This window comes from Dipodomys ordii, unplaced genomic scaffold, assembly GCF_000151885.1.
Source record: "Dipodomys ordii isolate 6190 unplaced genomic scaffold, Dord_2.0 Scaffold33, whole genome shotgun sequence".
Taxonomy (NCBI): domain Eukaryota; kingdom Metazoa; phylum Chordata; class Mammalia; order Rodentia; family Heteromyidae; genus Dipodomys; species Dipodomys ordii.
The window spans coordinates 11,641,571-11,657,037 of NW_012267249.1; the positions used below are offsets into that span (position 1 = coordinate 11,641,571).

Genomic DNA, 15,467 nt, shown 5'->3' on the forward strand with positions numbered 1-15,467 from the left:
TGGGGCAATGTCATTCTTTCTGATGGAGGCATAGAATTCCATTGTGTATATATACCACATTTTCTTGATCCATTCATCTACTGAGGGGCATCTGGGTTTGTTCTTGAGTAATAACCTCCAGGCTAACTCCCTAACTACTCAGAAGCTTAAGATGTGAGGATTGTGGTTTGAAGCCAGCCAGGAAGGAAAGTCCATGAGATTCTTATCTCCAAGAAATTATCAAAGAGCTGGGAGTGGATCTGTGTCTAAAGTGGGAGATTGTCAGCCTTGAGCAAAATAAGATCAGGAACAGCACACAGGCACTGAGTTCTAGCCCAGGACTAGAAAAAAAAACAAAAACAAAAATAAGCCTGTGTTAGTCATATTTTTCTGGGACTTTGTGTATAATAATGCACAGTAACCCATGGGTTTTGATTACGGATTTTGTCTTACTCTCACTTGGAAAAGTTGAAGTTGTATTTGCATATGTTCTGTATTCTGGTATTCCTCCTACTCATAGTTTTCCTATAATCTGACCTACATTTTTACTTATTTCTCCATTGATACTATTTTTGCTTGTCAGAAGTCTTCAGCCAACAAACACTCATTCCCATTAGTGTTTTTTTTTTTTTAAACAGGGTGCATGAGACCATCCACATAGAATAAGACCATTTGTAAATAGGCTAGTTGTTCTTACAAACCATAACATGAATGTGAATGTGAATGTGATTTATACACAAAACATTTCAATTTGGGTGTAAGCTTGCCTAATTAATAGATCGTCTACTAAGAAGGTTTTACCCATATCCATATACCCATAGAGTCTTTTTTCATTTTGGCTTGTTCGGTCTTCAGGATCTTCATAAGAACATATGTATCTGCATACACACATTATAGAGTTAATCTTAATTGTTTTAGCCTAAAGTGAAACACTTTTCAGCACAAAAATAAAACCTATATAATGTAGTAGTATTTAAAAACTAACCTATATGCTATCTCATTCTACATTTGTAAGAGAAATTTCATTCTACATTTACAAAAAATGCATGAAATTACCCCTATGGTATCATATACTGTTCATATATATATGCCTATCTAATCTATGGTGAGTATTGAACCTCTGGGGTAAATAATCCTACCTAGTAGATCAGAAATGCTTAATTATTTCAAAATTGAGTGTTTTTCCTACCTGCTATGAGTTCACATTTCTTTGCATTGAATTCACGCAGCTGCTGCATCTCTGGAAATCTTTATTTTCGCTGAGCACTTCAGCAGAGTCTTGATATATCTCTTGCACTCCAAGTTTCTGTGAACTCCTTGATGAAGACTGGATGCACAGGGCTAGTTCCATTGATTAAGGTCTGGTTTCTTCTTTTGTGTTTGATCTGGAAGTGCTTAGTTTCCATCTGTCTGTCATCCTAGAACAGTGTCCAGTGCCAGCCTATGGGGTATCTCCTGGGCAGAAAGGTTATGTCCCTTGGCATGAATTACATTCAGCAGCTGAACAAACAGGGCTGCTTGGTGATGGGCTTTTATGCAGAGGAAACCAGATAGCCATTTTGGTGATAAAATATTTATTCCCTATTATCTTCTTGTTGCCACAACTACTGCATATAGCATATACCTTTAAAAAAACTAGTATGCTGAAGAGGTTACATTTTCCTGTTTACTTTGAAATTTTTATTGACCAAAATTGAGTATGGTTTGTCTTGAAGTGTTGATTAAGATCACATGTCATGTTTTCAGCCAAGGTGTTTCCCTTTTTTTAACTATTGCTTTCCTCTAAGGTACCATATTGCATTTTGTAGCTTAAGTAAGCAAACCCAAAGATGTAGTTATTTTTAAGGCAGTGAAGTGAATTAATCAGTGTGAATTCATGTTAGCTCTCAGAAAAACCTAACTTCTCGAAATGAATCTTTTGGAATAACTTAACTTTATTTAATTTAACATGCTTCTATTTTAACTACTTATAAAGTACTGACTGAGGCCAATGGCGATCCAAAAAGGTTTGACAGTATCAACAAGCTCTCTGTGTAATGGGGTTTACTAGCACACAGCATAGTAATTCCACACCAAAGCAATCACTTAACACTGTGTTAGGAGGTCAGAGGATGAGAGTAATGTGGAAGAGAACGAGCTTCATTCTGACAGGATTTACAAGAAGGCTTCAAAGCATCTGAATCTGCTACACAAAGTCAGACTTTGAAGTTTAACAAATGCAGGTCGCACTTACTGAGTGTTTAATAAGTATCAGCACTGGTCAAAATGCTGTAATCATATTGACTCATTTAATTCTTATGATTAACCTTACAAATTGTTTTATTACTTTCCTTCTTTCCTTCCTAGTTTCCTTCCTTCCTTTACGTTTTATCTTCTTATTGAGATTTGAACTCAAAACATTTGTTTTTCAGATACGATCTCATATTTTTTCCTTGGGCCACCTTCAGACCAGGCTCCATCTAATTTTACTTCCCACATAGCTGGAATGACAGGCATGTGCCATCTCCCCTGGCACAATTCCCATTTAATAGCTGCACAATGGGATATAAGACAGTTAACAATTCAGTAAGGGTCATAGAGCAGTGAGTAATGTACTTAGGATTCAGACTCCAGGAGTCTGGCATTGGATTGCTCATTTTAAAAATAACACTACCCTTCTTCCTGTCAGTGATAAATAAGATGTCCTCAAGCACCTTCAACAGTGGGAGCAGCTCAGCTGCAATCATGGAGAAGAGGAAATCATGAATGTTTGAAAAACCCAGTCAATTAGTGTGGATGAGTTCAGGATAGGAGAAAAAGTGGTACTAAGGAATCATAGTACACAAGATAAATAAAATACAATACAGACTGGATGGTAGAGGGTTTGGATCACTGACCTGAAGAATCACCAAGCAAGCACTGATTTTTGTTGTTGGTGATGGTGGTCATGGAGATTCAACTCTGGGCTTGGGTGCTATCCCTGTGCTATTCAGCTCAAGGTGAGTGCTCTACCACTTGAGCCACAGTGCCACTTCTGGTTTTCTAGTGGTTATTAGAGATAAGAGTCTCAGGGACTTTCCTGTCCGGGCTGGCCTTGAACTGTGATCCTCAGATCTCAGCCTCCTGTGTAGCTAGGATTACAAGCGTAAGCCACCGGAACCTGGTGTTTTTTTTGTTTTGGGGTTTTTTTTTGGTTGTGGGGCTTGAACTCTGGGCCTGGGTGTTGTCCCTGCACTCTTCAGCTCAAGGCAAATGCTCTGCCACATAAGCCACAGTGTCACTTTCAGCTTTCTAGTGGTTAATTGGAAATAAAAATCTCCTGCCCAGGCTGCCTTTTGAACCATGATCCTCAGATCTCAGCCTCCTAGTAGCTAGGATTACAGGCGTGAGCCACCAGTGCCCGGCAAGTGGTGAAATTTTTGTTACAACAATACCTTGAAGAGAGAGTATTGTGTAAGAGGAAGGGACAGGAACATTTAAGGATCTATTACTTAATATAATTGCTCAAAATTATTTGTTGGGCTTCTCTTATGGGACAAACACGTATTCTGAATGTTGAGGATATAGCAAAGAACAAGATAAAAGTCTCTACCCTCATTAAGCAGAAAAAAGACAATATATAAGTAACAAGTTATATTAAGAAAGTTGATTTTTACAAGGTTCTGAAAGAAATAAGGAGATATGATGTGCTGTGTCACAGAGTGACCCTGAGTCAAAGGGGTAACCCTTCACAATGCCTGCTAGGGAAGGTCACTCTAAGTAAGGGACATTTAAGCCTCAATGTCAGAGGAGCCATATTGGATATATGTCAGACAAGGGTTCAGCAAAATGGGGCTTGAGTTATTAAGAAGAATATTCCAGAGTGATAGGGAAGGGATGATATTGTCAGAAAAGAAATGTTTATCTTACCTGACTTTTGTAACTGTTACCCCTCTGTTCATCATCTTTATAATAACAATTTTAAAAAATTAGAAAAAAAGGAAGTATATTCCAGGTGAGTTAACTAATGCCAAGACTTGGAAGAGAACTTGGAGGGCTCATGGGAGGAATGAGATGCCAGGAAGAATGAGAGATGTAGGTAAAAACTGAAGAGAATGCAACCCATGGTTGTGGATGGAGGGATAAGGTTTTTGTTAAGAGGATGCACTATTTGTATTTTATTCCAAATGAACTAGGAAGTAACTGGAGGGTCCTCAACTTACTTTATGTTTTCAAAATATCAGTCTGGGTAACAGGTAGAGGATAGATTATAATAGAGACAGAAATGAACAGGGAGGCCAATTAGAAGACCAAGAGATTCAGAGATGAAAGAGATTGGGTAGCCTTAACTTTGAAAGAGGAACAAGATGGATGAATTAGGATTTTATTTTGGAGGCAGAGCTAAAAAGATGAGCTAAGTGACAGATAATGAGAGAAAAAAAGGTACCAAGGATGAGACCAAAAATTCATTTATACAGGACAGGTGACTGAAACAGAGAGAATTGACTTGAGGGCTGGCAGTATTAAGAATTCTGCTACACATATAATAAGGCCAGTGTGAAAGTAAGTCAGGTAGCTGCTTTGAACTCAGAAAAAGATGAATGGATACATGAGAGATGACAGACATATAACTGACAGATGTGATCAGATATTAAATGTTGGCTTAAATCCTGGAAGAACCATGCACCAAATCTGTGTACCTAATTTCTTAATTGTTTCAGACTCTGTTTTTTTAACTATAAAATGAGAGAAATTATATCTCAGTAGTAAGATAGTGATAAGATTTAAATGAGATGATTATGTGTAAATGGCTCACATGAAGAAGTTAAGAAGTAAACATCACTCTATCACAGAATTGCCATTATAATAATAGCAATAACCATTAAAATTTTGGGATGTGTTTCATTTATATTAACCATTATAAAAATGATGATGGCCTTGTTCTTAGCTCCTTCTAAGAAAGGACTGGTCAAGATACATTGTACACGTAAATTGCCATGTTGAATTTGTTTTTATTTTTGTTTTTGTCAGTTGTGGGGCTTGAATTCTGGGCCTGGGGACTGCCCCTGAGCTCTTCAGCTCAAGGCCAACACCATTTGAGCTACAGAGCCACTTCCAGTTTTCTGGTAGTTAATTGGAGATAAGAGTCTCACAGACTTTCCTTCCCCGGACTGGCTTTGAACTGCAATCCTCAGATCTCAGCTTCCTAAGTAGGTAGGATGACAGGTGTGAGACACTAGTGCCCGGCTTTGCCATTTTGAGTTTAAACTTGTTTTTACAACTACTTCAAGGTAACAAAAATATTTTTAAAAGGAAAGATTGTTTATGGGCTCTGAATATGGACCCAGATTTACACCCGCTATTTCGTCTTATGTGTATTAAACTATTGAAACAAACTAAATTATTTATGTTGTTTCATATATGCAGAAATAAACTGGGGCTCAGCAGGGGCCATGCTGGTGCTCAGATGATATAGAACCTTTGTAGAGGAAACAGGAAACTCTAGATCTGGCTTACTCCTAATAATTCTGAACTCCATTCCAGCTGGACATTTATAAGATAAAATGACCTTCCTGTCATTTTATCACTTCTCCAGGAACTATGCCAAGTGAATTAATTCTATTATCAGTTGTGGGGCCTGAACTCTGGGCCTGGGTGCTGTCCCTCAGCTCTTCAGCTCAAGGCTGGCGCTCTACCATTTGAGCCACAGTGCCACTTCTGGCTTTTTCTGCTTATGTGGTGCTGAGGAATTGAACCCAGGGCCTCATGCATGCAAGACAAGAACTCTACTAATGAGCATCCTTCTCAGCCCAATTAGTTCTGCTTAAAAACATTCAGTAATCTTGGCACCTATGGTTCACACCTGTAATCTTCAGGAGGCTGAAATCTAAGGATTGCTGTTCAAAGCCATCATGGGCAGAAAATTCCATGATAGTCTTTACCTCCAATTGGCTGGCAAAATGCTGGAAATAGAGGTGTGGGTCAAGTGGCAGAGCTCCAGCCTTAAGTAAAAATGACAATTGAGGCTCTAAGGCCTCAGGTTTAAGCCTCAGTACTGGCACCAAAACAAAAATAAAACAAAAATGAAATACTAGAAAATTAGCACCATGGAAATGTAAAGCTGTGTTTATTTTTCAGTGTTGGATTGTGTCCCTCTCAGAGCTTATCTTTGGAGGAAATGAAGAGAAGTCTCCAGCACTAACCCATTGACAAATATGGTAAATAGACAGATTGACTAGGTTATTAGGAAAGTGGTATCTACTCATTTGATATTAAGGAAGATAGGCAACATTCTCTAATTTCTAGAAATAAAAGATGTTTGAAAAAAATTGTAAATTCTTATCCTCACACCTTTCATAGCCCTACACTTGTCTTTAAGTTTAAAAAAAAGTGTGTTCTTCTGCAGCAGTGTGTGAGGATGTGTGTGTGAACATAGGTATGAGCATGTGATATACTCTCTAAAAACTCTTCTTGTGAAAATCATCTCTGGCCTCTCTTGTCATCCCAAACACTTGGCCATCATCATTGGGTCCATTACCTCTAAGCCCCACATCACAGGTGTGTAGGGAGGAGAAGGCAAACAAGTGATGCATTTCTACAATTATATTACATGATAGGGGACTCTTCATCATTAGCCAAACACCCAAGGATAAAATTTAAACCAAAGCCATCCCCTCAAACAGCTGAAGACAAGGCAAGGGGGGTGCTGATGTGACTCTATTTTTGCACAGGACTCTTCACAATGAATTAACAGAGCACTTTGACATAATTAACCAAGTTCTATGTAGACCTCTGGAAGCCTGGAGGATGGACAGTTGCCTTTATCATCAGCCACCATATTAATGAAATAGGGATGAATGCCCCTTTACAGCCTTTAAGCCTGAGAGGCTCAGTATTTAACTGGAATTTTAGTACAATGGGCACATTTACTCATGGCAACTTTCTTTGACAATATGGATGATAAAAAAAAAAAGCTTGTTAGCTAAAGAGATCACATTTGTTACAAGAGCTGGATTTGAGAAAGAGTAAAGTGGATGACGTGTTCCTGCTTCTCTGATGTGGATAGCAATTGACCCTGGAGACCTGGGATTCTGGGATCCACACCAGTATACTTTGGATGCAGACTTTCTTTACCTAAGGCAACATAAAACTCTGGAGACACAAAGTAACAAAGAGAAGGTGCTCTGGGTAGAGGCAGACAAATTGGTTACATACATTATAACAATCATTTTTACTTTTTACTCTAGATACATGTGAGGATGTGGCTGAGTGCTGTCTAGCCTGGGCTTTACAGTCTATGTCAGGGGAAAATGTGCTGCAAGTGCCATATCATCTTTTTTTTTTTGTCAGTCTTGGGGCTTGAACTCTGGGCCTGGGCACTGTCCATAAGCTCTTCAGCTCAAGGCTAGTGCTTTATCAATTAAGCCACAGCGCCACTTATTGTTTTCTAGTGGTTTATTGGAGATAAGAGTCTCATGGACTTTCCTGCCCAGGTTGCCTTTGAACTGCAGTCCTCAGATCTCAGCCTCCTGAGTAGCTAGGATTATAGGAGTGAGCCACCAGAGCCAGCTTCATCACATTTTAAAATAGGTGGAATATCATTTCCTCAAATCTTTACAGTGGTGACATCACAATTTAGCATACAGGGCCTCCTATGAGATGTGTGTTTTGACCAGGACTCTTGCTTTTTTATGTGGGAAAAAAATCTCAAGATGAAGGTTTCCTTTCATTTAAAATCTGTTTCTTAAAGAATTAAAGAGTTAGACTTCTGAGAGTTCTCCAGAGAAAGCGAAACCAAAAGTAAATCATATATAAAAGTTATATTTTTTCCCTATGAACCTTTATACCCAAGGAAGGTGAAAATCATGAATTGGGCACTGGTGGCTCATGCCTATAATCTTGGCTATATAAGAGGCTATGATTGTTGTGATCAAGGTTCAAGTCAGTCCAGAGAGAAAAAGTTCTTAAGACTCGTTTCCCAGTGAAGATCTGGATTCCATCTCATACGTTGGTTATACTGGCTACCAGGAAGCCTATATTGCCTATATCAGAAGGGAGACTCTAGAGCAAAAATAATGAATAAAAAAATCAAGTCTGGAGGTATGGTTCAGCAGTACGAGTGTCTGTGAGCCCCTGGGGTTCAAACCCCACTACTATAAAAAAGGAAATAAAAATACGAGGGTATTTGCATGAAGTAAGAATTCCTGCTGATAAGTCAGATGTATTTAAAGCTTTCCAGCAGGGCTATTTTATCACAGAAAAAACCACTTTAATTAGTCTTTCTTTTCATTTCATAAACCAGTTTTAGCATAACAGCAACCTATGAGCTATTTGTTGTTATTTACGTTTTAAAATTTTCACACCTCAGGACAGAGGTAGAGAATGAAAAAAAACTAAATGTAGTTCTTATCCTCATTTGACATCCTTTATTCCAATCTATCAATCTTTTCCTGAAACTTACATTGAAATTTCAGTTTAGTCCCTCTTAAGATAAGTAACTACTCAAAACCAACACATCTGCTTTTATACTCTGGTGCCAAAGACATTACTATTAAATGCTAGCCCCAGCACCATACTTACATTATTTCCCTTCCTCAACTGAGAGCTCAACCACATTGGTGATAAGACATTTGTTCACAAACACATTTTCAATGGAGTTACATGGGGCAGGAAACAATGGACCATCATGGGCCAGTAATATGGTATGACATATTAGAAGGCAATTATGGTAATGAAAGGGTTCCCAGCTTATTGGAGTATCCACATATGCCTGGAATGAAGTTGTATGTCCAGCTGGACAAAAGCAAATACTTTTGCACTAAGATATAGATTTTGTCTTAGTTCCTCGAGAGTTAAGATTCAGTGGTGTGTATCAGCTGTCCCTCATCTCTCTCTGCTCACCACAATTTTCCTCCGCTCTGACCAGGGTCAGTCCCAGAAGATGTGAGTGAGAGAAGGCTGTTGACAGATGGAGCAGCATTTTCTTGCAGCAGAGTTTATTGCTGTGCTGCCTAAGAGATTTTGACAGAGACTTTTCTTATGAAAATAAATATACCTGTCCAACTGCATACTGCTTGCTGGCTTAATGAAAATGTAGATGCCTGAGTTGATCCTGAAGTCAGCTAGGAAAACAGAGCAAAAACAGTGGCTGCTATTGACAAATATTTACTGAAGAAATGAAAGCCTTTTTCACTTCAGAGTGAAAAGGCAACTGCTTTCCTGTATCAGCCCAATTTTCCCTGGACAGTGGCCTGATCCTGAGCTACTACTGTTGGGACATACCCAGAGCAGTGCTTCAAAGGCCACCAATGACACGGTTGTTAGACCTAGCATTGAAGTACACCAAATGAGCTACCAGAGAGAGGAGGTAAAATGAGCCTACCCTCAATAGAAAAAGCATCTTTATTTTCTTTTTGTTTAACTTAGTATTCCACCTCCTTTGGGGCTATCATTTAGTATTCAACTGGTGTTAGACTGCTAAGTGTCTTACATACATTGCCACCTTCTAGGTAAGAAATATCATCCATCCAATATACAGATGTAGACACTTAGTCTTACAAAGATTATGTTGGCAAAATTCACAGTGCTAGCTAATGTATAACCTTGACTTGAACACAGATTTGCCTGATACAGAGAGCCTGTGCTCTCAGCCATCACGACATGATACCTTCCAGAACTATGCCCTTCTTTACCCAAAATCTAGAGCAGAGCCAATGCCAATATTTGTCATTTATGCTCATCTGGTGTTGAGCCTGTTTTCACCTTAAATTTGTTTTTTGCGTTTCAGCTTGCTCATCAGCTACTCTTGTCCACACTTCATTTATTGTACCTAGGGGAGGTGGCTGGCAGCTCTGTATTGCACTGGGTCTGTCTGGGTAAGAAACATGGGGAGAGACTGTACTGGAAGGCCAAGAAGTAACAACTGAACTTCTTTTCTGATGCAGGCTACGTGTCTGACCCCATGAGCCCCATGCATTTGTATTCTTGCCGGAACAGTGGCAGCTTTGAGGACAGCAGCTGACAGCACTTGGTATATACCTAAAGAAAGTTTCTCCCCAAACTGACAGCAGTGGTTCCAACCATGGCAGACTTGCTTTCAGTTATGATACTCTACCCTCTCAGGTCTCCTTCATTTGACTTGTTTATATATGTCTTGTTTAATTCTCTACTGTAAGTTGAACTTTGGGTCTGTGACTAAAGAATGAGATGCAAAAGAACTAAGAGTATACATGAATAATTGTTTTCAATTTTATTTAAAAATAAAACAAATTTATCTTATTATTTGGAGACGGGTCTTAAGTATAGACTAAGTCATGGAGATTTCTGTTTGAGAGTCATTGTTTGGATTTCTTAGAATCTTGATCCACTTTCTTATATGTTACTTCTGGAGCTGAGCTGTGTAATTAAAGATTCTTTGGTAACATGAAGAACTAATTTAAAAATGTATTTTATTTCCCAAGACTTCCACTGTGTATACCTTCTTTAAGACATATTAGTAGAGCAATTGTGACCATCACATCAATAAAGTTGCATTCAATTATTTTGTCTTCTTTCTATGTTATGCCAAGTACTCTGAGTTCTATTTAGACAACCTATCAATGTCCATACTGAGATGTCGTAAATATTATCAGATCAGTTATGAAACAAACTGATCTGATAACCTCTGCAAGGGTCCTAGAAACAATCCTTGGTGAATTTTGTGGGGTATCTCTTTCTCTGTCTCTATCTAGCTCTCTAGCTCTCTCTATTATATATATATATATATGCTATATATATGTATATATATATATATATATAATCTAGCTAATGTTATCTTTCATCTTAGTTCTATTGGCTATGTCAAGAGAACCTAAAAGAAAATCCCCTCCACAAATCATGACAAACAAAAATATCTCAAACTGTACATATGTACATGGCCTCACTGGTTTATAATCTCAACATTCACAGCAATTTCAGCACTGACTAAATAGCAAGACCAAATCAGAACAGAAGGAAGCAAGGAGCTAAGGAAAAAGGGAGGGAGGGAGGGGAGAGGGAGTGGGAGGGAAGGAAAGAAGGGTGAGGGTAAATGGAGGGGATGGGAAGGAACAAATAAGACAATAGTGCCCCTGAATGAGAACCAGAACTCTAAACCCAGAATGTATAATTTGTGACTGTAGAGCTTGCTATGGACTGGAGGCAATTAGGTACATCTGCGTTTTCTCCTCCCGGAGTAATATGGATTCATACAAGTGGAACAGTAGACCTGCTGATTGTTCCTTGGATATCTGTGCAAGCTTCCTGCTCCTACTGCCAATTGGAAATTATGCTTTTAAAGGGCAATTTCCATCAGGAGAACAGCAACCTTACCTCAATAACTCCTTTGAGCTTCTTATGACCTGTAGTTGCAAAGCTGCCAGACCCCACGTGCTCTGATGAACTCATGGATAGCCCAGCATATGTAGAAAGTAAAACCATGGTACTTTTGCTATTTCTAACGAGATTTATCTCTTTTCAGCCTCCAGTTTTTTTTTTCATTTTTGTACCCAATTACAGTTACAGATATTCTATCTTACCAAGCAAGTTCCCAAAAGGCTTATAGTATGTAAAACCAAGGAACCTGAGGGGACTTCTCAGGAATAAATCTTTCTGACAAAGATACAGGAGAAGAAAAGGGAAACTTAGTTTAAAAAAAAGTCTCCACTGGCTGTTAGTGGCTCACCCCTGTATTGCTAGCTAACCAGGAGTCAGAACCAGAGGTTGGGTTTCAATATCAGTCTGGGCATAAAAGTATATGATGATCCATTTCTAATTAACTAATCAAAAGCAGGCTTTGAAGCATACTACAGTGCTAGTTGACTGAGCAAGCCAAGCAAGCATAAGGCCCCGAATTCAAACCCAGAACAGCTGATAAATAAATAAAAATGAATTAATTTTTAAAATAACAGCAACAAAAATTTTGTCTCCTTTTCTCTATTTTAGTGAATAATTCAGTACCTAGACTAAGTTAGTCTGTGGCTTAATCCTTTCACATGTGTACTTAAAAGGAGTACCTTTGGAAAGGATTTGAGTTTGAACTGAAAATTTCACAGAGGGAGATAATACGTAAGGAAAAATGGGAAGAGAAATAGAGGAGAATGATGGAGGGATGGCATTGATCAAGATGAACTGTATTCACAGCCTGATATAGGGAATTGTAACCTCTGAATGACAGTGAAGATGATGATGATAATTATAACAACAATAATTATGTCACAGAATATACAATGTCAATTTAATCAGGACCATGGCCAGTTCCGGGGTAACACAAAAATCCTTCCAAGTTCCTGTTGGAAAAAAATCATATCCAGAGGGAAGATTGTTTGCTTCTGAAATGCTCTACCTTTAGAAGGGGGTTATCTAGAACAGATTTGTCAAGCTCTCTTTCTTTGTTTCCTCTAATTAGCCTCCTCCTTTCTGCAGTGCATTTCCTTAGGTTGCTGCTTCCCTCTGGCTCTTGTCTTGTCAAGTATCTGCAAATAATGAGACTAATGTGTCTTGATTCTTGAGAAGGGGAACCTTTTCACAGATGCCAACCTGTGGCTCAGAAACCCTTTTCATTACTGCATCCTTAATGGGGCCTAAGGATCATCTTAGAGCTTGTCTCATGACCATGAGATTTTAAAGAAATTTTTTTCTCTCCTTGCTGAAAAATGTCTCACTAATGACTTCCTTTTTCTGCTGGCAAAAATGAGCTTCTAAGATCATGTTTTTGCATGCTTAGCACATTAAAATTTTTTCCACCTGCATGCAGCTCTGAGTTCACTCCGAAGATGTTCAATTAATTATAATTGTAAGCCAAATTACAGCAGCACCAGGAGAGAGTTATTCCAACAGCATGATCATTTGGGTTAAATTATTTCCAAAGCTGACATTTCCCTAGAAAAGAGAAAAAGTGGGTACTTGTGAAAGGAGAAAAGGTTAATGCTAGAAAATTCATCCAGAGAGAAGTATCTTAGGATATTTCTTCCCTTCCTTAACTTCTTTTCCATTTTTATCCCTTCTTTATTCTCATCTTTTTTGTCCTTCCTTTCTTCCTAATTATTAATTCCTTTCTTCACTAATTGTTTTCCTTCCTATTTTCCTGCTTTCCTGACTTCTTTTGGTCCACTTTCCTGCCCAACTTCTTACTTTTTGTAATTCTTCACTCCTCCCTTAGACAGTAAACATTGATTCATTTCAACCTTCCATATTAGTTGTATGACCTTAAACAAGTCATTCTACCTTTATGAGCTCCAGTTTATGATCTGTAAGATAATGATAAAACAAATTTCCTTGTAGTGTTACTGCAAGGATTTCCAGTGACATAAAGTGTAGAATTTACTTTCTATAACACAAGAACAGATGCTAGTGTTTGTTACTGTTATACTATCAGCCATGCTCTCTTATAAAAGAGAACATTTGAAAGCTGAAGATCCTCTATCCTTGTGGTAATACCTTCAGTAGTAAAGTCTGATTTCACACGTGAAATAAAATCAGAATGAATAACATTCTTTCCAGCCAAATACATGAGCCAGGAAGAATCTCCCAAGTGAAATGAATGCTAAGTAAAACAGAGAGTACATTTACTGAGCACCTGCTATGTGGTAGGAAGTATTAGGTTATTTACAATGTATTATGTGACCTAATTTTCTAGGTAGCCCTGGAAAGGATTGATTTATCAAAATTTATTTTTCAAGTTGGAAATTCATGCTTAGAGAGGCAAAGTAACAAATCCAAGGTGCTACAGAAAAGAGCCAGATTTAAAAGCTGATGGTGTCTTCCACTAACAGTCATGATTTGGTCATTACATGATACTGCCTCTGCTATGATACAAGAAGGTAAAACACAGTATATCCTCACGGTCCAAAATTGTGATGAAATCAAATATATCTGCAGTTCTGAAATCCTGAGGAAAATTTGAGGACTGTCACAGTGACTATTAATATAAATCTTTCCTGATTGATATGACTCATTATTGTAAAAATAATTACTTCCAAATAATCATTGATTTCATTATGAAAGAGGTCTGGAATAATCTCAAGTCTCAAAAAGCATGCATTCTTATTTTCTAGGCAGAAAGAACCAGAAGTGATTGACAGGAAACAAGACTCTCCCCATGCTAAGCAGTAACAAAAGTTATGAGGGCAAAACACAGCAATTAGGAAAGCCAAGGAGTTTTACAATTTTTTTCCTTATTAGCACTCTGGTAGGGAAAGTGAAAAGAGATAGTGTAGCCTTAACTAGTAGGATTTGAATACATTATTTTTTCTGCGTTTTGTGCTGTTGCAGTTAGTCAGGCAAGCAGCCTGAAGAGCTACCCATGATCAATTCTTTTCTGTATTTCAAGAGCCACAAGGACAAAGATGCCATTTGACATTTGCAATCCATTCATTGGGTATCAGCTCAAGACTTGGTTTCAGCAATAACAGACTGTGGTCCAAGACTACCAGCTCAATTAGCACTCTAGGCAAATTATGATGGAGAAGCAAAATTCCTCTTTCTCCTTGGACATTTTACCTTTTATGAGACTAACGAGAAATAAAAAGAGCAGGGTTGCACATTTCTCCTCAGGCCAGAGATCTAAGGAGGTGTCATAGCTGACCCAGTGGCATGATGCTAATTAAATTAGACTTTTTGAATTAAGAATACTTAGAGGGATTCTAGGCCCAGTTGAGGACTCATCTTTAAAATACTCCCAGCCTAGATTTATGTTTAATTGGTGGGATTAAAGGAACATTACTGCATTTCCATCTTTTAAGCAATGGGCTACTAAGTAAAAGAAAGGTACCTTCACCATCTTTAAAGGTTTTTAATCTCAATCATTTCATTGGCATCTATTTCTTCTTTTATATAAGTTAAGCAAGAAAGAGTTAGATTGAAACAACCAATCAGGAGAAATTCAAATCAGGAGAAATTAAAATTGACCATCAAAAACAATAAAACAATTTGAATACTGGTTTGCCCCTCAGTTATTTTACTTATAAAAATCCATTATCTACTTAACACCAGCTCAAAAATTCTTCCATGATGTGGAGTACTAGGTTCCATTTTAGGGTGCTTTTTCTCCCTTTTCTGAAACTCAAATCAATACAAAGGAAAAGAATGCCAATTTTGAAGACAGCTTGAGTGCTCATAACAAAATTTAAGGAAAGGAGAATGTTTAATTTATATGAGGCAAGAAACTAAGAGGCAGAATAGCATAGAACTGTCATTAAACATAAGCCTGTATCAGGGCAACTGGAGAGCTGATTAGAACATAGGGTGTTGGGCCTGGCCCCAGAGGGGTACACTCAGAAACTCAGGAGCAAGGCCCAATAATTTGCATTTCTAGTAAATTCCTAAAAGCTACTGACGCTGTGGGTCCCAGGCCCATAGTAAGAAAGCACTAGCACAGCGATTCAGAACATGAGGTTTAGTGTTACACCTAGGTGAATGTCTAGCTGACCCCTACTCTTATTACCCTAGGACCTGTTTCTCCATGGGCAAGTTACTTTGTATCTCTAATCTTTATGTTCCCCATCTGGAAAATG

General features: G+C 38.2%; 1 protein-coding gene across 1 annotated transcript in view; it reads left to right on the forward strand.

Annotated features, from left to right (window-relative positions):
- Positions 1-9,958, forward strand: part of LOC105986067 (serine/threonine-protein kinase TNNI3K-like) — a 270,376-nt gene extending 260,418 nt beyond the window's left edge. The window contains 2 exon segments of the mRNA XM_013016804.1: positions 6,076-6,155; positions 9,882-9,958. Coding sequence (XP_012872258.1) covers positions 6,076-6,155; positions 9,882-9,958 — 157 coding nt within the window.
- The last annotated feature ends 5,509 nt before the right edge of the window (positions 9,959-15,467 follow it).